This window comes from Erinaceus europaeus, chromosome 14 (assembly GCF_950295315.1).
Source record: "Erinaceus europaeus chromosome 14, mEriEur2.1, whole genome shotgun sequence".
NCBI lineage: Eukaryota > Metazoa > Chordata > Mammalia > Eulipotyphla > Erinaceidae > Erinaceus > Erinaceus europaeus.
The window spans coordinates 2,393,303-2,415,998 of NC_080175.1; the positions used below are offsets into that span (position 1 = coordinate 2,393,303).

General features: G+C 57.5%; 2 protein-coding genes across 2 annotated transcripts in view; one reads left to right on the forward strand and one right to left on the reverse strand.

Moving 5' to 3' along the window:
- DOCK1 (dedicator of cytokinesis 1) overlaps positions 1-22,696 on the reverse strand; it is a 319,977-nt gene that overhangs the window by 189,326 nt on the left and 107,955 nt on the right. The gene's annotated exons all lie outside the window — the stretch shown is intronic.
- INSYN2A (inhibitory synaptic factor 2A) overlaps positions 1-22,696 on the forward strand; it is a 71,761-nt gene that overhangs the window by 8,373 nt on the left and 40,692 nt on the right. Inside the window, exon 2 of the mRNA XM_060171093.1 lies at positions 15,923-17,057. Coding sequence (XP_060027076.1) covers positions 15,928-17,057 — 1,130 coding nt within the window. The 5' untranslated portion in view covers positions 15,923-15,927. The remainder of the gene's footprint in view (positions 1-15,922; positions 17,058-22,696) is intronic.

Below are 22,696 nucleotides of genomic sequence, written 5' to 3' on the forward strand. Positions count from 1 at the left end.
GTGGTTTAAGTCCACGAGGTGCAAAGCACAAGGACCGGCGTAAGGATCCCGGTTTGAGCCCCCGGCTCCCCACCTGCAGGGGAGTCGCTTCCCAGGCGGTGAAGCAGGTCTGCAGGTGTCTGTCTTTCTCTCCCCCTCTCTCCATTTCTCTCTGTCCTGTCCAACAACAATGACATCAACAAGAACAATAATAACCACAACAAGAAGAAACAACAAGGGCAACGAAAGGGAAAGGAAGAAAACAGAGCAGCATACACGCCAGCACTGAAGCCTCCCTGGAGGCCAGCAGTGGACACAGACGGCACCTTGTCCCCGTGAGCATTCCTGCCACCTCCCTGCCGTCTATCTCAAACCACCCAGAGTCCTTAGAATGTACCGAAGGCGGTGGGGGCACCAAGCTAATAGGAATTGTTACACTGGACTGTCAAGGGGGGAAATGCCAGCGGAGAAAAACAAAACAAAACACTTGCACCGGCCTAACTGCAGGTTTAGGGTTTGCCACCCACGCCCAGCTGAACCCCATGAAGGGGCAGGGCAGGGAGGGAAAGAGCCCCCTGAGTGACCCCCCACTCCCGAGTTCTATCAGCTGCTCAGGGTCCTGTGCTCAGACATGGATGAAGGGCTGGGACTCAAGCTCATCTCTCAGCCTCGGTGCTGGAGATCAGGGGTGACTGACCGGCAGGAGGTACCCGCCCCGTGGAGAGGAGACAGTGACCGTGAGGACCCTATGACAGACAGCCTGACCGCCCCTCACCATTTACAGAGCCCCGCTATAAAGTCCAGAGGCAGAGAGTGAAGAGATGGGGCACTCACCCTGGCCTTCACCCTGGTCTCAGGGGATGCTCCCAGGAAGGACACACTCTCAGGTGCTTTGCGCCACCAGCCGAGACTTCAGGGAACACAGACACGCACAGGCCCAGCTCCCGCTCTGGACCTGCCCTGCCCAGGGACACTGCTTCGCATCCTTGCAGGAGACCCCTAGCCCTGCCTGCTCACTGCCCCCCACCATGGAGTGTGAACCCACCTCCCTCGCAGACCCGGGGCCAAGCGGGACCACAGCCGGAGCACATGCCACCCTTGACCCGGGCACAACAGAAGCTTCCCTGAGAGTATGCACTCACCTGTCCACTCGGGAAGGGTTCGCGCCGTGCCTGCTAAGATCAAGGAAGTGGAAGTGAATAGAGGGCAGGGGAGGAGTAGCACGGTGGGTCTCTGTCAGGGAAACCCAGGCTGACCTGGGCCAGCCGGACACCACGTGTCTCCTCTAAGGAGCTGGGCTCAGCGCTGCTGGCCTTGATGCCATGTGCATTTCTCTTCTCCCTGTGGTAGCAGAGTCCCCTCTGGTTCTCCCCTCCTGCCCTTAGATGGGAGTGCTGTCCTTTGATTTTTATTGCCGCCGGGGTTATTGCTGGGGTTCAGTGCCGGGACTATGAGTCCACCTCTCCTGTGGCCATTCCCCACCACCACCTTTTTTTTTTTCCTTTCTAATTTTATTAGATAGGACATGAGAAACTGAGAGAGGGTGGGAAGATAGAGGGAGAGGAAAAGAGACAACTGCAGACCTGCTTTACCACCTATGAGGGGCTCGAACCCAGATCCTTGCACTTGAAGACGTGTGTGTTTTATGCGGGCGAGACACTGCCTGTCTCCCGTGATGCCGTCTTGAATCCACACCCATGCTCACCTCCCAGGCTTTCGCCGGACCACAGCAGAGAGGGGTCACGTGAGGGTTAGCAGAGATACCTGCTTTTCTCTCCAATCTTATGTGACAGGACAGAAAGACATTGACGGGGAGGGGGAGATAGAGATGGAGAGAGAGAGACACCAGCAGACCTGCTTCACCACTCGTGAAGCGTTCCCCCCTGCAGGTGGGGAGCGGAGGCTTGAACCCGGGTCCCTGAGTGGTGATGTGCGTGCTCAGCCAGGGCTTTGCCTTCTTCCCTGAGAAGCTCCCAGGCTCCCCGAGTGCTGGCTCAGCAGCAGAGCTCGGGACTTGCCTACCTGGGGCCCAGGTCCCACCTCAGTGTCATGTAGGCTGAGTTCAGTGGTCCTTTGATGTCTCTGACCCCCCCCCCCTGCTTCCCTCTCTCCTTCCTTCCTTCCTTCCCTCTCTCACAGAAGTAAACAAGTCCAAGCAGAGTCCGTCGCTATGTACACAGGAGGCAGGGTCCTTTATCAGGTTGGCCGTGTTGACAGTGTGGGATGCTCTATAGGACACAGAACCATGACCCCCCCCACTGCGGCTGTGCAGCCTAGCAGGCAGCGCAGCATGTGGCCTAGCAGCACCCCTTCCTGTGGTCCGAGTCTGTCCGTCTGTCCAGAAGGTTCTGCCCTCCCACTCCCGTCTCCTCTCGTCCTGCCTTTCCCACGGCACGTTTCCTGTTCTCTGAGCCCATCACAAGACCTCATCCATCCATGGCCCTTCTGAGTCCTGAGTGAGGACTTTATTGAGTAGAGTATCCAGCTCCGTGGTCTCAGTTCCAAGCGAGGAAAAAGGCACGTGATTGACGTCAGCCCCAGATGTCTGCAGCGAAACATCTAACCCCGCGGCGCCCGTCACAGGTACACGTGTGCGCAGCCAGCGAGCCCGGTGGGCTCCCAGCCAGGCCTGTTGCTTTTCCCAGCAGCCCAGGGCTTCTCCACAGCAGAAACCAGCATCTGAGTTCAGTGCTGACTCCCCCCTCACTCCACATGACTCTGCGCTACTGAGATGTCCCCGTGAAATTCCTTCTTTTTATGCGGCTTGTAAGGGGAACTCAGGCCTTCACACCTGTGCAAGTCTGCTCAGAGGCAGCCAGGCCCACTTATTTACTTTCCCTCCCTTCCTTCTTTTATTATCTTTATTTGATAGAGGTAGCTAGAAATTAAGAAGAAGTAGGAAGAGGGAAGGAGAGAGAGAGAGGAGAGAGAGAGAGAGGAAGGAGAGAGGGGGGAAGAAAGAGAGGAGAGGGGGGAGAGGGAGAGGGAGAGGGGGAGAGGGAGAGGGGGAGAGGGAGAGGGGGGAGAGAGAGAGAGGAGAGAGAAAGGGGGAGAGAAAAGAGAGAGGGAGAGAAAAGAGAGGTAGAGAGGGAGGAAGAGAGAGACCTACAGCCCTACTTCACCCCTTGCAAAGTTTTCCCCTCTGCAGGTGGGGACTGGGGGCTTGAACCCGGATCCTTGCACATTGCAACACGTGTGCTCAACCAGGTGTGCCACCACCCAGGCCCTTCTTTTTATATATTTTTTTAACAGATGTGAGAGATAAAAAGAAAAAGGAAGAGAGAGGAAAAACACCTCAGCACTGCTCCACCACTCAGGGCGCTTTCCCCGGTGCTGTTAATGGTCTGCCCACACAGCCTTGGGAGTCGAACCCGAGTCCTTGTCTGTGGAGAGCATGTTGAACTGGGGGAGCTCTGTCCTGCCCCTTCAGCCCGCCCAGCCCCACAGACGCATCCTGGGTGTCCGGCGTGCGGCAGGCGCCAGGAACACATTTTCTACAAGATGCTGGCGGGGCCTGGAGTGTGTCACGGCCCGGCAGAGAACAGCCGCGGCCACGCCTGCCAGTGAGAGCAGATACTCCTTCCTGGTCTGACCAGGAAACACCCTCCCCTCATCTCCTCTCTGCCCTGGGTTCGAAACACGACCCGGCCCAGCTGCCTGACATCCAGAGACACCAGCAGTACTGCTGGCCCATCCCCATCCCGAGCTCCTCAGACACCCGGGTGAGCCCAGCAGGAAGGCCACAGAGAGGTCTGAAGACACACGGCAGGGCGGGGTGGGGGGCTGGGAGAGGGGAAGAGACCGGGCTGTGGGGGACAGTCTGCGGACTGTGAATCTGGGGGATCACCATCCAGAAACTGACTATGCTTCCCGGGGAACCTTCTAGAAGATCCTTGCTCTGTCCTCTGTGAGGACACAGTGCAGAGACCAGAGCTGGGGGTGACGGAAGGTAGCAGAGAGTGTGGACAGCGTCCTGGGGCAGCCAGAGAGGCATGGGCCACCCGTGCCGGTGGTGTGCTTGTTGTGTAGACCGGGCAGGAACTGGCCCGGGAGCAGGCGGCAAAGGGCTCCGTGCCACGAGAAGCCCAAGGCAGGTGGAGCAATCCAGAGAGGACCAAGAGTAGCCAGCAGGATGGCCATTTGGGCTGACAGAAGCCAGGCCGGGCCGGTAGAAGACAGAGGAAGGAATCCAGAGCCCCTGGGACCAGGGGATGATGAGACGGGATGGTGCCAACCCAGCACCCCGTGCTGCTGGCAGCAGCCCTTCAGAATCAAAGGGCCACGTCACAGAGACGTGCGAGGGGCCCAGGCTCCAGCCCCAGCACCCCATGGAAGCATCATACAGCACCGGGGGACCTCCATGGATGGTGGAGTGGTGCTAAGGTCTCTGGCTCTGTTCCTCATTGCCAGGGCTCCTGCAGTTCACGCCGATCTTTATCAGACAGAAAGAAAGGGGGAGGTCAAGACATGAAGACACCACAGCACAGAACACGACCCAGGCAGACTCTCTAAACACTGGAATAGCTAACTGGGCCAGAGAGGCCGCTCTGTGGTGTCAGGCATGCTCAAGGCCCTGAGTTCCCTCCCTGGCACGGCACTGACGACTAAGAAGGAAGGTAGCGGGAGTCGGGCTGTAGCGCAGCGGGCTAAGCGCAGGTGGCGCAAAGCACAAGGACTGGTGTAAGGATCCCGGTTCGAACCCCGGCTCCCCACCTGCAGGGGAGTCGCTTCACAGGCGGTGAAGCAGGTCTGCAGGTGTCTGTCTTTCTCTCCTCCTCTCTGTCGTCCCCTCCCTCTCTCCATTTCTCTCTGTCCTATCCAACAACGACAACAACAATAATAACTACAACAATAAAACAACAAGGGCAACAAAAGGGAATAAATAAATATTTAAAAAAAAAAAGGAAGGTAGCAAGCACACACATCGCCGTCCCTGAGGAACTGGGTTCAGAGCCCACCCTCCACCTGCAGGAGAAGCTCCATGAGCAGTGAAGCAGGCCTGCAGCTGTCTCTCTGTGACCCTCTTTCTCCCCACTCCCTCTCAGTTTCTTTCTGTCCTATAAGAAAAAAAAAGAAAAGCCGCCAGAAACAGGGGATTCATCCTGCATGCACCAAGCTCCAGAGATAACTGGTGGCCTTAAAAAAAAAAAAAAAAAAGACAGGGGAGCCGGGCAGTAGCGCAGCAGGTTAAGCGCAAGTGGTGCAAAGCTCAAGGACCGGCGTTAAGGATCCCGGTTCGAGCCCCCGGCTCCCCACCTGCAGGGGAGTCGCTTCACAGGCGGTGAAGCAGATCTGCAGGTGTCTGTCTTTCTCTCCCCCTTTCTGTCTTCCCTTCCTCTCTCCATTTCTCTCTGTCCTGTCCAGCAACGACATCAATAACAACAATAACCACAACAATAAAACAACAAGGGCAACAAAAGGGAAAAAAGTAAATATAAAAAATAATAAAAGACTGGGTACTTTTTAAGATTGGGCAGGCTGTCCGGGACCCTGGGCTCCAGGCACCAGAAATGAGCAGAGTGGTTGCAAACAGACCGTCAGGAGGTCTTAGACCCCGACATGGAACCAGACTCCTCTCTGGGAGGGCCATGACGTCCTGCCCCCATGTGTGAGGCCCTAGGTCTCACGTCTGGGTGCTGGACATGCCAGAGTGATACTCTGGTGCTCTCTCTCTCATTAGTAATTTTTTAAAAGTGAGGTAAAAAGGTAGCTGCATTTCTTTCTTTTTTTTTATTTTATTTTCCCTTGTTGCCCTCGTTTTTTATTGTTGTAGTCATTATTGTTGCTGGATAGGACAGAGAGAAATGGAGAGAGGAGGGGAAGACAGAGAGGGGGAGAGAAAGACAGACACCTGCAGACCTGCTTCACCGCCTGTGAAGCGACTCCCCTGCAGGTGGGGAGCCGGGGGCTCGAACCAGGATCCTTATGCCGGTCCTTGTGCTTTGCGCCACGTGCGCTTAACCCGCTGCGCTCCCGCCCGACTCTCGCTTCTCTTTTGTTGTTTTTAATTCTCACAGGGGGGCAGATAGCAGTTGAGCAGAAGTCAACACCAGGGGTGAGGAGAACCCAGGTCCATGTTAAGACCTGGGATGGTGGAGTGCAGGGGACAGCCCGGGGTGGGGGAGGGGCTAGCTGTTGTTCCTTTCTTCCCCTCTCACTTTCCAAAAATGACATTTTAAACTGAACATTTAAATAATTGGCATGTTCAGACTTTGCTGTAAGTGCATCCACACTGAGTCATCGGCCTTTGCTGGGAGAGCATTCTTCCATTTCTAGAGCTCAAGTCATCATCTCTCTCTCTCCCTCTCCCTCTCTCCCTCTCTCCCTCTCTCCCTCTCCCTCTCCCGCGAGTCTCTGCACCGTATATGTTTGGGTGTTTGGGGGAAGAGCTGTAGGGGACCGGCGGTGGGGCACCGGGTTAAACGCACACAGTACTAAAGCACAAGGACTCGTGCAAGGGTCTGGATTTGAGTCCCCTGCTTCCACCTGCAGGGAGGACACTGCGTGAGTGGCGAAGCAGGTCTGCAGGTGTCTTTCTAGCTCTCCTTATCTCCCCCTCCTCTCTCAATTTCTCTCGGCTCTATCCTACAAAATGGAAAATATGGTGGCCAGGAGCAGTGGTGTCGGCACCGAGCGCCAGCGATAACCCTGGAGGCAAAAAAAAGAAAAGAAAGAAAGAAAGAAAGAAAGGAAGAGAGAAAGAAAGAGAGAAAGAAAGAGAGAAAGAAAGAAAGAAAGAAAGAAAGAAAGAAAGAAAGAAAGAAAGAAAGAGAAACAGAGCTGACCACGTATGAAGAGGCAGGGAGCTCCTGAGGAGAAGAGCGGGGCACGCAGGGTCCTCACCCACCGGACAGAGGGCAGCGTCCACGCGAGCTCACCCCGAGCTGAAGTCCCTGGGCCAGGCGCCTCCACCGTGGTGTCACTGAGAACCCGCAGTCCACAGGGCAGCACACGTTCCCGACACCATTTTGGGGGGAGGGAATAAGAAAGCGACATTTGGCCTGCTGACAGTCGCTCTAGGACTTGAGGCAGCCACCCCGTAAGGGGGGTGCGTGGGGAGGGGGCGTCCGCTGTGCTGGCTCCCGAGCTGTGTCTCTGGGACTCTGCTCCCCCGCACAGGCCGAGGAGTAGCAGTCGGCCCCTTTTGCTCGGCTTACCGATGGCCTTGGACAGCGGCTGCGGGAGGGCTCTCGGGACCGCCGTGGACATCGCTAGTTAGCAGAGCCCCGACGAGACATTGCACTGGGGCAGACGCCCACATCCCCCTGGTTGATTTCGGCCAGCCACCTACTAGTTTGCAAATCCCTTTCTCCCTTTTTAGAATATATTTTTATCTTTACTTATTTATTGGATACGGACAGCCAGAAATTGAGAGGAAGGGGGAGGCAGAGAGGGAGAGAGACAGAGAGACACCTGCTTCACTGCTCGTGAAGTTTCTTACTCCCTGCAGGTGGAGAACAGGGCCTTGAACCCGGGTCCTTGTGCACTGTAACGTGCCTTAACCAGGTGCACCACCGCCCACCCCAACCCCCCCCCCCCCCGAAAGTTCATTTCTACTTATTTCCAGCCCATCTGGAGGGGTGGAAAGAGGACAAAACACCGTGGAAATAGTGAGGTGGAAATGAGCATCGGGCCCATGAAGAGGGGTTTGTTTTAGTTCTAAGAATGTCTACAGCAGCGGCCAGGCAGAAGCACACCCAGTTGAGCACACGTCACCATAGGGTTCAAGTCCCTGGTCCCCACCTGCAGGGGGAAAGCTTCACAAATGATAAAACAGGGCTGCAGGTGCCTCTCTCTCTCTCTCTCTCTCTCTCTCTCTTCCCCTCCTCTCTCAATTTGTCTTTGTTCTATCTAATAAAATATAAAGGAGAAAAGAAAAGAAAAAAAGGAAAAGAAAGCTACTGGGAACGGTGGATTTATAGTGCCCTTACCGAGCTGTGATAATCCTGCAGGCAAAAGGAAGGAAGGAAAGAAGGAGGGAGGGAGGCAGGGAGGGAACAAACTGATTTAAAAAGAAAGCTTCCGTTCTCTGTCCCCACTCCTGAGAAATAGTCCACCGAGAGTCCGATGGACAGAGACTGACAAGCCGTGTGATGTAGCTGATGTCACTCACGGACGCTTCCAGCTGCCACAGGGGGTTTCTGGGTGGCAGAGAGAGCTGCCCGGGTGGGGCGCACTTGAGCCACTCTCTCTCTCTCTCTCTCTCTCTCTCTCTCTCTCTCTCTCTCGCTCTCTCACTGGCCTGCAGTGGTGACGCCAGGCATGCTGCAGGCCCCAGACATACACACACACACACACACACACACACACACACCACTTTCAGAAACCACAGCAGGGGGACATGGGGTCCTCACAGCATGGTTCCCTTCTGCCCTGAGAGGCACAGATGCCCCCGCTCCCCTGCCTCAGAGTACTTGTCACCACATCTTGAGGACAGAGGGCTCCTGCGAAGGTCAACAAAGCAGGGAGTCTAGGTGGTCCCGTCCGCGTGTGTCCCTGTGCTGGGGCCCAGCAGGCGCTCCCTGGGCTCAGCCTCCCCCTCCCTGCCATGCCAGCCTCTTCAGGACTCTCCAGGAGAGAAAATAAACATCTGGGAACATGTCGTTCCACGTTTGAAAGAAAACTAGAGTGGATAATGGGTGTAAGAGGCAGTCCCGTAGCTGTGACAGTGAGCCGGGGGGCCTTCAAGAGTGTGTGTGTGTGGGGGGGGGGGGAAGGGGTTCAAGTTAGTGCCCGTCAACCCGCCTCCCAGCTGGCAGAGTGGAGGCAGCCGGGGAGCCACGGCACGTGGGAGGCTGTGTGAGCCGGCCTCTCCCCTCCGGGAGTCCTCTCACCCCCTCGCCCCTCCCCGGCTGCTGAGTTTAATGCTCAGGCTTTCCCTGGAATAAAATGCTGACCCAATTAAGCTTGAATTCTAGCCAGCGTCTTCAACTCCAAGGTGTCTCGGCCGCGGGAGAGGCACTCGAGAAGTCAGTCCGGACCAAAGTCCCTTCCGGACCCAGCCAAATGCTTGCCTAGCTTTGGACGGATTGACTGAATCATCGCCGCTATTTCTGATTCTGTCTTGGCATGTCAGGGCTTGACACCTGCGTCATTCCACAGCTCCCTGTGAATGTGGAACCTGTGATGTTACTTATCTGTTTTAGATATAGAGAGAGAGAACTCGAGAGGGAAGGGGAGAGGGGGAGAGAGAGAGAACAACAGATGCCTGCAGCCCTGCTTCACGGTTCCTGAAGCTTCCCCCCCCCCCCTGCATGGAGGGACCAGGGGCTTGAACCCAGGTCTTTGCAAACTGTACTCTGTGTGCTCAACCAACGGTGCCACCACCTGGCCTGGCCCCTTATGGATTTTTTTTTTAATTTATTCATTCACAGGGCCGGGTGGTGGCGCACCTGGTTGAGCACGCATGTTACAGTGCGCAAGGACCCAGGTTCGAGCCCCCAGTTCCCACCTGCAGGGGGAAAGCTTAAAAAGAGGTGAAGCAGGGCTGCAGGTGTCTCTCTGTCTCTCTTCCTCTCTATCCAACCATTCCCTCTCAATTTCTGACTGTCTCTATCTAACAGATAAAGATTAAAAAATTATTCATTCATTCACTCAGTTATTCTTTTTTTTTTTTCTTTTTTTTTTTTTTTTTTTTTTACCAGAGCACTGCTCAGCTCTGGCTTGTGGTAGTACCAGGGATTGAACTGGGGACCTTGGAGCCTCCAGCATGGGAACCTGTTTGCATCACTGTTACACTATCACCCCACTGTGGGATCTTCTTCTTTAAGATTCAGAGGAGGGGCAGCACAGCACCCGGCAGGCATGATGCCCCCAGGGGTAGCCAGGGACACACACCTGGGTGCCCAGCAGGTGAGGCAAGGGGCACTGCATGAGAGGCGCTCCCTGGCCATGGCCAAACTGCGACTCTTAGGCCCTCGAGCACCTCCTGAGCCTCTCTCTGGCCTCTGGGCTGACCAGTGGGGACATGAGGCCGGGCCACCCGCTCACCAGCCGCTCCGGCTCAGGACAGCTCCCCCTACACAACACAGCCCAGGGTCCCCTCCCTCAGCAAGGACACGGCACCCCTCCCTGCCAGACGCCTCCTGGAGGAAGACTCAGCTGAGGGGTCACAGCCTGTGTCACTGCTGATGACAGCAAACGGCCTCTAGCCAGGCAGCTGCGTCCGGGTGGAGAGCCCGCCGAGTGCCCCAGAGCCACATGCACAGCCACAGCGGGCGCCCCGCTTGCCTCCTGGCGCTGGGCTCCCCCCACACTGACCGCTGACTTCTGCACACAGCAAGCTCCCTGACCCAGTCGTTCCCAGGTGTTTCTGACCTGACCCAAGTGACTATTTCCAGAGGCCGGACCTTGCCACTCTGTCTGAGATGAGGCCTGGTGGCCTGACACGTAGTGCGTCTGTCTTGTCTGTCTGTGCATAACTGCATCAGGAGCCGGACGCTCACCTGTGTGGTCTCAGTGCTCCCAGGCCGCCTCTTGCTGCAGAGAGAGCTCTCGAAGCCGACCCAGCCCAGCCCAGGCTTTGCAGGACATGCCACCTCTACCACCCTGCTCTGTGGTCCCCACCCAAGCCACCCAGCTCGGGCCCCAAGGACAGGTGTGAGTCCGGTTGCCACCTCGGTCTCTGCAGAGCCTCCCGTGCGACTTGGTGGCAGTGTGCCCAGGACATTTGCTCCGCTGAGTCCCAGCCACGTGATCACATGATACCTCTTTCTGGAGGCTGGGGGGGGGGGTCAATTCAGGCTGCCCACTCGCCTGCAGGGGAGGCCTGGGGGTGGGGGGCCTGGGAAATCGGCCGGGGGCCCGATGACGGTGCCATTGCTGTGCAGAAGTCTCCCCTCACCTACATTACAGAGGGGGAGCAACAGTGTCCCAGCCCAGGGCGTTTTCCTGGGCAAGAAGGGCAAGTGTCAGAAGCAGGGCATCTGTGCAGTCTGGGAGGTGGCCGTGGCCGGGAGGAGGGCACTTGGCACTTGCAAGTTCAGGGTGGGGAGTTTGATCCCTGGCACTGCCCATGTCTGAAATGATGGAGCCTCCGTCCTATCTCCCCCCCCCAACATGTAAACAAACCTTAAAAGGAAGCACACGGTACTAAGGGAACACGCTGGGGGAAAGCTTCCCAAGAGGTGAAGCAGGGCTGCAGGTGTCTCTCTGTCTCTCTCCCTCTCTGTCTCCCCTTCCCTTTCAATTTCTGGCTGTCTTTAATAAGTGAATATGAGTTTTAAAAAGCGAAATTATTAAAGAAAAAGATAATTTCAAGAGGGGGGGGGAAATAGACAGAACATGCTGCAGGTGTTTATTTACAGACTAGAGGCCTGAAGGAATAAGGAATACACAAGGGCCTCTCCAGGCCTTCCACCTCTTAACTGTCCTGTGCAGAAGGCCCAGATGTCCCTCATGGCAAAATCATGTTCTGATGGTCAGCACTACAGCTCGGAGCTGACCCTACGCCTCCCCCCCCCCCCCCCCCGCAGACAACAAATGAAGACGCTGTGAACAGCTCAGCAGCTTAGGAAGAGAGTAGTTCTCAGGGTCGAGGAAGATTCCATTCTGAAGCCTTAGGAAAGGCCACGCAGGGGGGACAGGAGGTGCTGCACCTGGTTCAGTGCACAGAGTCCTAAGCGTGAAGACACCCCCATTCCCCACCTGCAGAGAAGCAGGGCTGCAGATATTCGCCTCTCAATTTCTCTCCAATAAAAAGGAAAAAATGGCCACCAGGAGCAGTGAATTCATAGTTGCTGGCACTGAGCCCCAGAGATAACCCTGAAAGGGAAAGAAAAAAAAAAAGGAAGGGAAGGGAAGGGAAGGGAAGGGAAGGGAAGGGAAGGGAAGGGAAGGGAAGGGAAGGGAAGGGAAGGGAAGGGAAGGGAAGGGAATGACCCCCACCCAGCAGAAGACACTCTTAACTTTATCCGAAAACCAAGATTAGTCAGTTCCAAAGTATCCGGTGACACTGTGCCTATGGAGTTAGAATGATTCAATGACTATCACTTGGCAAAGAAATAAAATAAATAAAGTGAAACGAGACATCTGCAGCCAAGAGCTCTGCTGTGAAAAAAAAAAAAAAATCCCAAAGTATCCCCATCGCTCTCACTGACGACAGATGCCGCTTCTGTGCTGAGCGCCTCTCTGTAAGGCCGCAGAGCCGGGGCTGTTTGTATTAGTAGGGCACTTTGCCGCTGGCAATTAGTCCTCCTGATTTGTTTGATGAGCTGGATGGCCGGCTCTGTTTTTCCAAACCAGCAGACTGATGGAAGAAAATCATTTCTGTGCAGTTGTTGGCAAGTCGCAATGATGAATAATAGCAGGGCAGCGCAAACTTATTCAGATCCATATTTTTCAGTCGTGGCAGGGAAAAGGCTGAAAAATCACTAGTAAATTGCTTTTTTGTAAAAACGCTCTCCCTTTCAGATTTGCCCCGAGTTCTGAAGGTCTTTCTGCAGAACGGTGGCAGGATCATCCTCGCTCACCTGGTGAACGGTGAAGACAGTTAGAGAATAAGCATTTGCTCCGAGGGCCAGAGGTTTGATTTCCTCCCGACACCTCCACAGCGGCCGGCCCGCGCCCCACGCCAAGCCCTCTGGTAGGCGGCGCGGCGGCGACCTGTGTGCCCAGTGTGTCTGAAGACAGATATTCTCTGTCCGCAACAGGCGCGGCTCTGCCCAGCCCACTGGCCGTAATCTCCCCCTGCAGGACACAGAGCTGAAAGCTGAATGTTTTTCCTCCTTCTCCCCAAAGTGCCCAGCTTTTTAGGTTAAATGGCAAGGTCCACACACCTCCCTGGGACCTAGGGAAGGGCCCGGGCCAGGCAGGCCTGTCCTCTGCTGGCTGCCAGCTGCCCCAGGACACCTAGACCTCCAGGTCATTGACCTGACCTACCTAACTACTTCTCTTTCTTTCTTTCTTTCTTTCTTTCTTTCTTTCTCTCTTTCTCTCTTTCTCTTTCTTTCTTTCTTTCTCTCTTTCTTTCTTTCTTTCTTTCTTTCTCTCTTTATTTCTTTTTGCCTCTAGGGTTATCACTGGGGCTCAGTGCCTGCACAATGAACCCACTGCTCTCGGCAGCCACCTTATTGGACAGGACAGAGAGAGATTGAGAGAGGAGAGGGAGATAGAGAAAGAGAGACTCCTGCAGACCTGCTTCTTCACCTGTGAAACACCACCCCCCCACACACAGGTGGGTAGCCTTTTCCCTGCCACGACTGAAAAATATGGATCTGAATAAGTTTGCGCTGCCCTGCTATTATTCATCCATGCGACTTGCCAACAACTGCACAGAAATGATTTTCTTCCATCAGTCTGCTGGTTTGGAAAGACAGAGCCGGCCATCCAGCTCATCAAACAAATCAGGAGGATTAATTGCCAGCGACAAAGTGCCCTACTAATACAAACAGCCCGGCTCTGCGGCCTTACGGAGAGGCGCTCAGCACAGAAGCGGCATCTGTCGTCAGTGAGAGCGATGGGGATACTTTGGGATTTTTTTTTTTTTTTCCGAAGGTCCTAGCGCTTAGTACTGTGTGCGCTTAACCAAGTACACCATCCACCGCCGGGTCCCAGATCATTTACTTAAAAACATTTTTAAAAATTTCTTAAAATTATCTTTATTTATTGGATCGAGACAGTAAGAAACCAAGAGGGTGGGGGTGACAGAGAGGGAGAGAGACAAGAGAGACACCTGCAGCCCTGCTTCACTGCTCACAAAGATGTCCCCCTGCAGATAGGGACTGGAGGCTCATTTTCTTATCTAATCAGTGTCTGAACAAGAGACCCCAGAGCCTTACTCTGGTACATGGCATATGCGGTGCTTGGGATCAAGCCCAAGACCTCCTGGAAGCAAGGCCTGTGCTCTACTTGGTAATGCCCCTCCTGGGCCGCCCCCCATTGAGTCTTCTGCCCGAGGACACACGGCTGAGTCCAGACCCACCCTCCAGGCTCTTCCTTTGGAGATTACACAAAGAGACTCTGATGCCTGAAACTCCAAAGTCCCAGGTTCAATCCCCTGCACCCACCATACACAAGCCAGAGCAGAGCACAGTCCTGGTAAAAATAAGTAATAAAATCAAATAAAATACATCGGTAAAACAATCTGGGAAGATGACTTTGGGATGTAGGGGAGCAGGGGAGCAAACTTCTCTGCTGGGGACAGAGAATATTACATAAGGTGATCAGAAAGGGTTTGTGGTCCAGGTGCTGTCACAGTGGATAAAGCACTAGACTCTCAAGCATAAGGTCCCAAGTTCAATCCTGGCCAGCACATGTACCAGAGTCGTGTCTGGTTCTTTCTCTCTCTCCTCTGTCTTTCTCATGAATAAATAAAATCCCCCTCATACACACACATGAATAAATAAAATCCCCCTATACACACACACACTCACTCACCCCAGAGGTTCCCCCACTTCACAATTTAAACAGGACAGGGCCAGGAACAAACAGCTAAGGGACAAGGTCACCAGGATCTGCTCTGGACCTGGTTGGGCGCACACATTACAGTGTACAGGGATGTAGGTTCAAGCCCCTGGTCCCCCACTTGCGGGGGGAAAGCTTCATGAGTAGTGAAGCAGGGCTGCAGGTGTCTCTCTGTCTCTGTCTCCCACTCCCTTCTCAATCTCTCTCTGTCTCAATCCAATAATAAATAAAAATAGCTAAAAAAATAATAATAAAACCTGTCTCTGCTGGTCTCTGGCCAGGGAGCCCCGAGTGAGGCAGAGGATCCAGGTCAGAGCCCCTGCCTGGTTCTGGGGACCCGGGTCCACTTCCAGGGTGCCGCCCACCCTGGCACCCTCCAATCTGAGAGAGACAGACTCCCCACCAAGGCACCGAGCTCCCTTGGCTACTGCGAGTTCACCACAGAAAGGCTCCCATGTGCAGAAACCAGCTGCGAGCCTGCCTGCGGAGTGGCTGCACGTCCCCGCCTGGAATTCCCCAAGAGGAAGGCTTGGCCACCTGCATCTTTTTAGCTGCATTTAATAATTGGAGCCTAGGAAGAATTTGCATGATTACCATAAAGCCCTGTGATTTTATTTGCTTTCAGGATTTCAATACCGAACAAGCATCATTGTTGTGGATTCCTGAGGTTGTGATCAAAACACAAAACTTGATTCCAGAATGAATACTTTCTTTCTCCCTCTCTTTCCTTTCTAAAGAAAATGTTTTTTCAATACCCCACTCTGCACGGGCCCAGAGAAGAGCTACTGGCTCTGCCTCTCTCAATGTGGGGAAGCCCGTCTCCGGCCTCGGTCTCCTGGCTGTGAACCCTTAGCAAGCCCCACCTGGAAGGTGAGGCTCCCCAGACAGCGTCGGGGTCCCAGACCCCAAGACCCCCGATGGCCACCCGGAGGAGAGGGCCTGCAGTCCCCCACCTCATTCTTCCCCACGTCCATCAGCCTGGGTCTTGGAGGGGCCACGGCCATGCAGGTGGGATTCTGACAACAGATCAATCGAGTCACCCTCCATAAACAGTAGAAACAGTGGTTCACAGTGGGAGAGCCGTCCGCCCAGCGGGCGGGGGAGGCCCGGGAAGGCCTGATGGGGCTACAGGCTCAGCCTGTAAGGGGCAAGGTGCCCCCACGCCCAGGGGAAGACACAGAGGGGCCAGAAAGGGGACAGAAAAGGGATGCTGCTGCTCTCACTTCACAGGAGTCCTTCAAGCTCCATCCAAGATGAGGGGAAGAAGGTGAATTCACCATTTTTAACAGCTGAGTAGTATTCCACTGTGTATGTAGACCACAGCTTTCTCAGCCACTCATCTATCTGTGGCTGGACACCTGGGGGGGCCTCCAGGTTTTGACTCTTACACACTGTGCTGCTCTGAACATCAAAAAGTTGGCCACTGGGGGGTGACGGCGCCACAGCGCAAGCCTGATGCCTCAGCCCTGGGGGCGCTGACTCTGGGTGTCTGTGTGTCTGTCTGTCCCGCTGACGCCCCTGCCCTGTGTCCCCGATGCAGGAACCATGGTCAGCAAGGACACGGGGAGATGTACACTGCCGTCCCCGGACAGCGAGGTGGAGCCCGCCGCCTGCCTGGCCCTGGAGATGAGGTATGCCCTGGACGCCAACCGTCAGGTCAAGCGGCGGAATAAGGCCCTGCAGGTGCGCTTCAAGGACATCTGTGACGCCCAGAGCGAGCAGAGGGACCCGCCGCCCCCGGGGGCCCCGCTGGGTGACAGGCGCGAGCCCAGGCCTCCCGCGTCCCACCGCGCCGCCTGCCGCAAGTACATGACGGTGCCGGCCCGCAGGTCCATCCCCAATGTCACCAGGAGCACAGGCGTGCAGACCTCGCCCGACCTGAGGAAGTGCTACCCCACCTTCCCCCCAGACCACAAGCGGGGCAGCCTCAAAGGCCTCCGGGGCCAGGACAATGGCCTGTCCGGGGACGGGGGCGGCGAGGACGGGCCCGGGGAGGAGGCGGCGCGGCCCTGGGGCCCTGCGGGCAGGCTGCACACCACCACCGCGCTGGTGGTCCACGCGCAGGACCACATGGGCGAGCTGGAGCCCCTGAGCGGCCCCAACTGCACCGAGCCGGACCCCCAGGCCGATGGCCACAGCTGCGGGGAGGACGTCCCGCCGCGGGAGCCCCCGGATCCGCTGCCGGGGGCGTGCGGGCAGGACGGGGCCACCCCGGCCGCGGAGGAGCCCGGCCGCGGTGTGTTCGAGACGGAGGTGGTGGCCGCCCCTGCCGTTGGGGCCTCTGAGGGCTCCCTGCCCGGCTCGGCGGCCGCCAGCCAGTGGTCCCTGTGCCCGGCGGGGGAGGACGAGCAGAGGAGGGCCGCCCAGCTCAACGGGCTCCAGGGCCCCCAGGCCGCGGCCACCTGCTCACCCCCCATGCAGTGCCTGTCCCCCGAGTGGAGCCAGCGGCCCCTCCAGACTCGAGCCGGCCCCGGGGAGGATGGCCAGCCCTGCCCGGAGGAGGCAGGGGCGGCCGGGGCGGCCGAATGCCAACAAATCGTGCCTCACACGGAGGTGGTGGGCCTCAAGGCGCAGCTGCAGGCCATGGAGAGCCTCATCAGCTCCAGCCAGGAGACCATTAAGGTGCTCCTGGAGGTCATCCAGGAGCTGGAGAAGGGCGAGGCCCACCGTGAAGGGTAGGTACACACACACCTGCTGCTTCCGTGTCGGGGGGCTGGGGTGGGGGTGCTGTTCTGTGACTCCTCTGGGCCCCACCCAGCCCCAGCCCCTAGGAAGGCCAGAGGCGGTGGGCTGGCTTCATAAACGCCACTGCTGTGATATGTCCCCGGAACCCTCCCGCCACCTACGAGCGGCTTGGGGAACGGCAGACGGTCGGTCTCAGGGCAGGAGGCCCCCAAGCAGTGCCCAGGGCTATCTGATGCCACGGGTCGACTGGACAACCCCCTCCCCGGCTTAGCTACCCTCCAAGGCCCTGCACCCCTCTGTGTTAGCAACAACAAGAATGGAGAGGCCGCCCTTTCCCTTGCGTCGGATGTGATAAGGTGTCTGCCTTCCAGCCCTGGGGGTGTGTGCGTCGCGGTCGCGGTGGGGAGCCGACCCCTCTGAGTGATCTGAGGGTGACCTGGCTAACCCAGGTCTGGGGCTCGGACGTAGCTGGCACTGGCACAAGAGAAAAGGCTTTCGGGGAGCACTGGGGTGGGTGGCAGGGATGGTGGAGGGAAATGCTGGCTGCTTTCGTGCAGATGATCAGGATACTGTCTCGCTGGGGGTCTGCCCACCATGCTGGGTGCTGGGTGCTGGGTGCTGGGTGCTGGGAACAGGGTTTCTCTCTGGACCGGGACTTTGCCAAGGGCAAGCTGCTGGGTTTAACAACCTGCCATCACGGTTCAGCTCTGCAAAGGGGTGGCTTGGACTTTGCCGCCTACCTTTTGAACTGGGGATGGTACAGCAGGAAGTTGGAAAGCAGGTGGCAGGGTGGGGAGGTCGCATATTGGTTATGCAAACAGACAGACAGACAGAGTCTCCTGCCTGAGACTCCCAGGTCCCAGGTTCAATCCCCCAACCACCATAAGTCAGAGCTGAATGGTGTTCTGGCAAAACAAACAAACAAACGCAGACGACAGAAAGTCGGGTCAGAGGGGAGGTAGATGTGAACCCCCTTGCTGAGCGGGGCAAGGCCCTGGTGGTCGTGCTTCTGGGAACTGTAGGCAGCCCACCAGCCCCTGTTCTGACTTTATCAAGTCGCTGTAACTCTCTCTCTCTCTCCTGGGAAACTCCCTGGAGTCTCCCCTCCAGCCCATGCTGGATGTTAGAGGTGAGGCCAGGACCCTGAGCAACCTGTGCTCAGCACCCTTCACCCTGTGGGGGCCCTGCCCCCGCTGAAGAGGGAGCAGAAAGGAAACACAGGAGTCGGCCGGGCGGTGTTCAGATGAGAAGCCACCCCGGCAGCCTGTGTCCCTTCCCAGGGCTGTGCAGTGGAGACAGCTCCCACCCACTCAGACTGAACCCCTCTCTGCTCACAAGCAGTGCCCCCAGAGAAGCTGCTGCCCTCGGCGACTGCCTGCCCCCAGCCAAGTGCTGGTGGAGACTAGCAAAAGGTGTTACAGCCCTCAGCCACCCCTCTGGTTCCCCCTCCTCCCACAGTGCCACCCGCCCTCGTGAGCAGAGGAGCTGACGGCCAGTTGGAAGGCATCTAAAGGCCCGGTGGGTCCCACAGTCATGGGGAATGTCTGCGGACACCAGACTGTGTCTTGAGGTGGCATCTCCCACCCCATCTTGCTTTACCACCGGGGAGGACCGTCTCCCACAGTTGCAGCGCCTATGAGGTGCTGCTGGAGGGCCAGTCAGCACACGTCTGCCCCTCATTCCTCCTCTCCCGCTGTCTGCCCTTCCCACGGAAACAGGGCAGGCCCCCAGATGGAGCCTGAACCCTGACACTCTGACAGCAGGAGAGGCGATGCCAGCGTTGCCAGCTGGGGACACACTGTGCCAGGTGGAGGGCCACCAGATACCTCCCACCAGTGCTCCCTGCACAGTCACTAAGGGCGGGTGCTGTGGGCACCCAAGTGCCGTCCACTCTGCTGGGTGTTCTGGAGGGTGGGTGGTTAGAGGGGTCTGGGTGGGAACTGTGTCCCTGACGACCTGATGGGGCCCACACCTCTTGTCTGGCTGTCCTGCAGGAGGGTGACAGGGGACCCTGCTGTGTGTCTGGCTCAGTGCCTGGTGCGTCTGAAAGGGGTGACGTCCCCTGGGCTGTGGGTGTTGGTCTGGAGGGTCGGAGGTGTTGGGGTCCAGGTCTGGGAACACTCGGCCAGCCGCCCTCCAGCTGCCCTGTCCAGTTGGCGGACACCAGCCCCAGGAGGCTTTGAGAGACACTCTGTCTAGTTCACTGCGGCTTGAGACACCACTCTGCTGGCCCTGGCAGGGGGCGGCTCAGTCTTCCCAGGTGGAGAGAGAAGCTCCCTCAGAGGGTGACAGCACGCCCCCAGTGCGAGGCCCTTCACTCAGGTGGGCTGGCTGTGTGGACGGACCCCGAGGCTTATCTGTCCAGGACGAGCTCGGGCAGAAAGCATCATGATTCCCACATCTGTCCCCAAGAGGCTCCTCCCCCGAGGCCTCCAGGCCTGGGGAACAAGGGCACCAGAGTTTCCAACACCCCCCACGCCTGCCAGGCTACCGCCCCGAAGGTGTCGCCTCTTGCTCTGAGCAAGATAGATGAAAAGCCGGCGGGTGGGCGAGCAGGATGGTAGCACCTTCTGAACCTTTTCTCAGAGTCCACTTCCTGCTGGATGGCCTCAGAGCATCCCAGGAGGAGGAGGAGGAGGAGGAGAGAGAGAGAGAGAGACAGAGAGAGAGACAGAGAGAGAGAGAGAGAGGAAAGAAGAAGAAGAAGAAGGAGAACGAGGAGAGAAGAGGAAGAGGACTAGGAGGAAGAGAAGGTGGAGGAGAAAGAAGAGAAGGTGGATGAAGAGGAGGAAGAGGAGGAAGAGAAAGGAGGAGGAGAAAGAAGAGAAGGAGGAAGAGGAAGAGAAAGAAGAAGAGGAGGAGAAAGAAGAGAAGGAAGAGAAAGAAGGGGGGGTTCAGGTGGTAGCGCAGTGGGTTAAGCACAGGTGCAGGGACCGGCGTGAGGATCCCGGTTCGAGCCCCCGGCTCCCCACCTGCAGGGGAGTCGCTTCCCAGGCGGTGAAGCAGGTCTGCAGGTGTCTGTCTTTCTCTCCCCCTCTCTCTCTGTCTTCCCCTCCTCTCTCCACTTCTCTCTGTCCTAGCCAACAATGATGACATCATCAACAACAATTATAACTACCACAGTAAAAAAAAGGAGGAAGCAGAGGAGGAGATCAGGGAGGTCAGGCAGAGTTTTCTGCTCTGGCCGGGGGACCCCTGAGGAAGCCCCGTTTCAGTGGTCTCGGCATGGCCTGGGGAAGGTGGAGGCTCGAGGAAGATCTGCCCGCCTGCCCGGAGCTCCCGGTTTGGACAAAGGGCACATCCTGGGGTGTGCGGCTTGGTACCATGCGTTCGTTCCCCCAGCGGCTAGGGGAGCAGAGTGCTCCAGGTCACGACCTTGAGGCCTTGGTGAGTGCCTGGGGGGGGGGGGGGTCACTGAAATGGCTCCTTGGTGCGACAGGAAAAACACTGGCTCAGATCACTGTGCATGAGTGCCAAGAAGCACCCAGCTCCATCCCGGCTCTTGGTGTTAAGTCCTGTCTCTTCCCGGCAAGGCCGGGCCCTACAGACATCCTCCAGGAGCCAGGGCGGCAGCCCTTGGCGGCTGAGTATGCAGACCCCCCCCTGCCGGCCCAGTGAGCAGCCCTGTGCCCCGAGCAGATGTGGGAGCAGGCAGGAGATCTCGGGCTGCCAGGTGCCATCTCCAGCAGACTAGAGGAGGCGCCCGGGTGGGGGTGTCAGGGTGAGGGGGGACGGCCTCTGGCTAATTCCACTCTGCACCCCCCACACTTAGCGTTCTGATGGGCTCCTTGGCTGGTGACAGCCTCATGACGCCTTGCTATTCAGAGCTGACCCAAAAACACCAGGAGAAGCTTTATTCCAGCTCAGAAGAGCAAGAGAGGACAGGGAATGCAGGGGCAGGGCGGGGCGGGGCGGGGCGGGCAGAGAAGCAGGTGTTTGCACTGGCAGATCTTGGAGAGGGTCATCTGCAGACCCAGGGCAGGAGCATGAGCCCAGCCCTTCCACGTGCAACCCCAGAGCAGAAGTGGTGAGGTCTGGCACCTCGAGGCTGTGCCAGAGCCCAGGAGAGGCTTGGCTTCAGAGCGAGGGGAGGCCCCAGGGGCCCGCTGTCCACAGGAGGATGGGCAGCCACTGCTGCCTCTGAACAGGTGGTCACTGTCCCTCCATGTGCGACACTGTGAGAGCCCTTCCCCGAGGCCCGGCCAGCTCGGGGGGTGGGCCGGAGCCCTGGCTCAGGGAGGACACGGCCACCCACCCACCCAGGACAGAAGTGAGAGAGAAATGGTAGGTGAGGTGTGTCCAGTGAGGGCCTGGAGCTCTGCCTGCTCAGCAGGAGGGGACAGCACGGCAGAGGGAGGAAGGAGAGAAGAAAGGAGAGGAGGAGGGGTGAAGGGAGGCTGGCAGGGCAGCTGCAGACACGCCCGTTGGAGCGAGGTGGCAGAGGCCAGCAGGAGCCGTCCGTGGCAAGACCTCGGGTCAGCGGGCTCCCTGTGTCCGCAGAGCACCTGCCGGGAACTGTCTGAGCCTCTGAGCCCGAGGACTCTGCCAGGGCGTCTGGGGAGTGGCGGCCACAGGCACAGGCAGGAGCCGGCACGTGTGAGCTGCAGCAGCAGGTGGGAGCCACCCTGGGTGCCGTGCAGCTGCGGGCCGGGCGGTGGCGGCCAGCCGGGGGCCCTGTCTGTGGGGTCTGCATCTCACACAGGATGCCCGGGTGCTCCCGGCCCCACCGGCAGAGGGCGGGGGTCGTGGGTGGCGCTTCCGGGAGGCCTGCCTGGCTCCCACCTGGCTCTTCAGGCTGGCGGGCAGAATGACACCCCGCCCCACCCCAACAGGCCCCTGCCCTACAGGTCAGTCTTCAGAAACGCATGTGCAGGGGTGGGAAATGTCCCTGAAGGTTGTGATTCTCTGCTCCCAAACGGAGTAAATGGGCCGCGGTCACAGAGGCAGGGGAGGCAGGAGGCCACAGGCTGAGCTGAACTCACAGAGCAGCGAGAGGGCTCCCGGAGCAGCGGCCAGGGCTGCTTCAGGCTGGCCGGAGGCGGTCATCTCGGCCTGAGGCTCCAGCGATGACCGTCCCAGGCCGCTAGCCCCGTGAGAAACAGGGACAAAGTCAGGCCCCGAGCCAGGACCCCTCTGGGCATAGCCAGCACCCCTGAAGATGGATGATGGGGCCCCCTTGCAAAGCCCACCTTCTTGCTGAAGAGTTTTCAGCCTGGCTGGGTGGGGGGAGTGTCGCAGCTCAGAGGGGACCTGGTGGCACTTTATTTTCTTGGGGGGATTAACAATAAATACAGTTGTGGGTCCATGTGTAAAATTTCTGTTTTCTTCAAAACATTCTCACCCCCAGCCCAGGTCCTCCTCCACCATCAGCACCCAGGACCTGGAGCCCCCCTCCCCCCAGTCCTTGACTTTGGTGCCAGACACTAAGCCCAGTCCAAGTTCTGCTTGGTGTCTCCCCTTCTGTTCTGATTTCTCCACTTCTGTCTGTGAGTGGGATCATTTCATACTCATCTTTCTCTTTCTGGATGATCTCACTTCATATGATTCCTCCAAGCTCCATCCAAGAGGAGGGGAAGAAGGTGACTTCATCATTCTTCACAGCTGAGTAGTATTCCACTGTATATCTAGA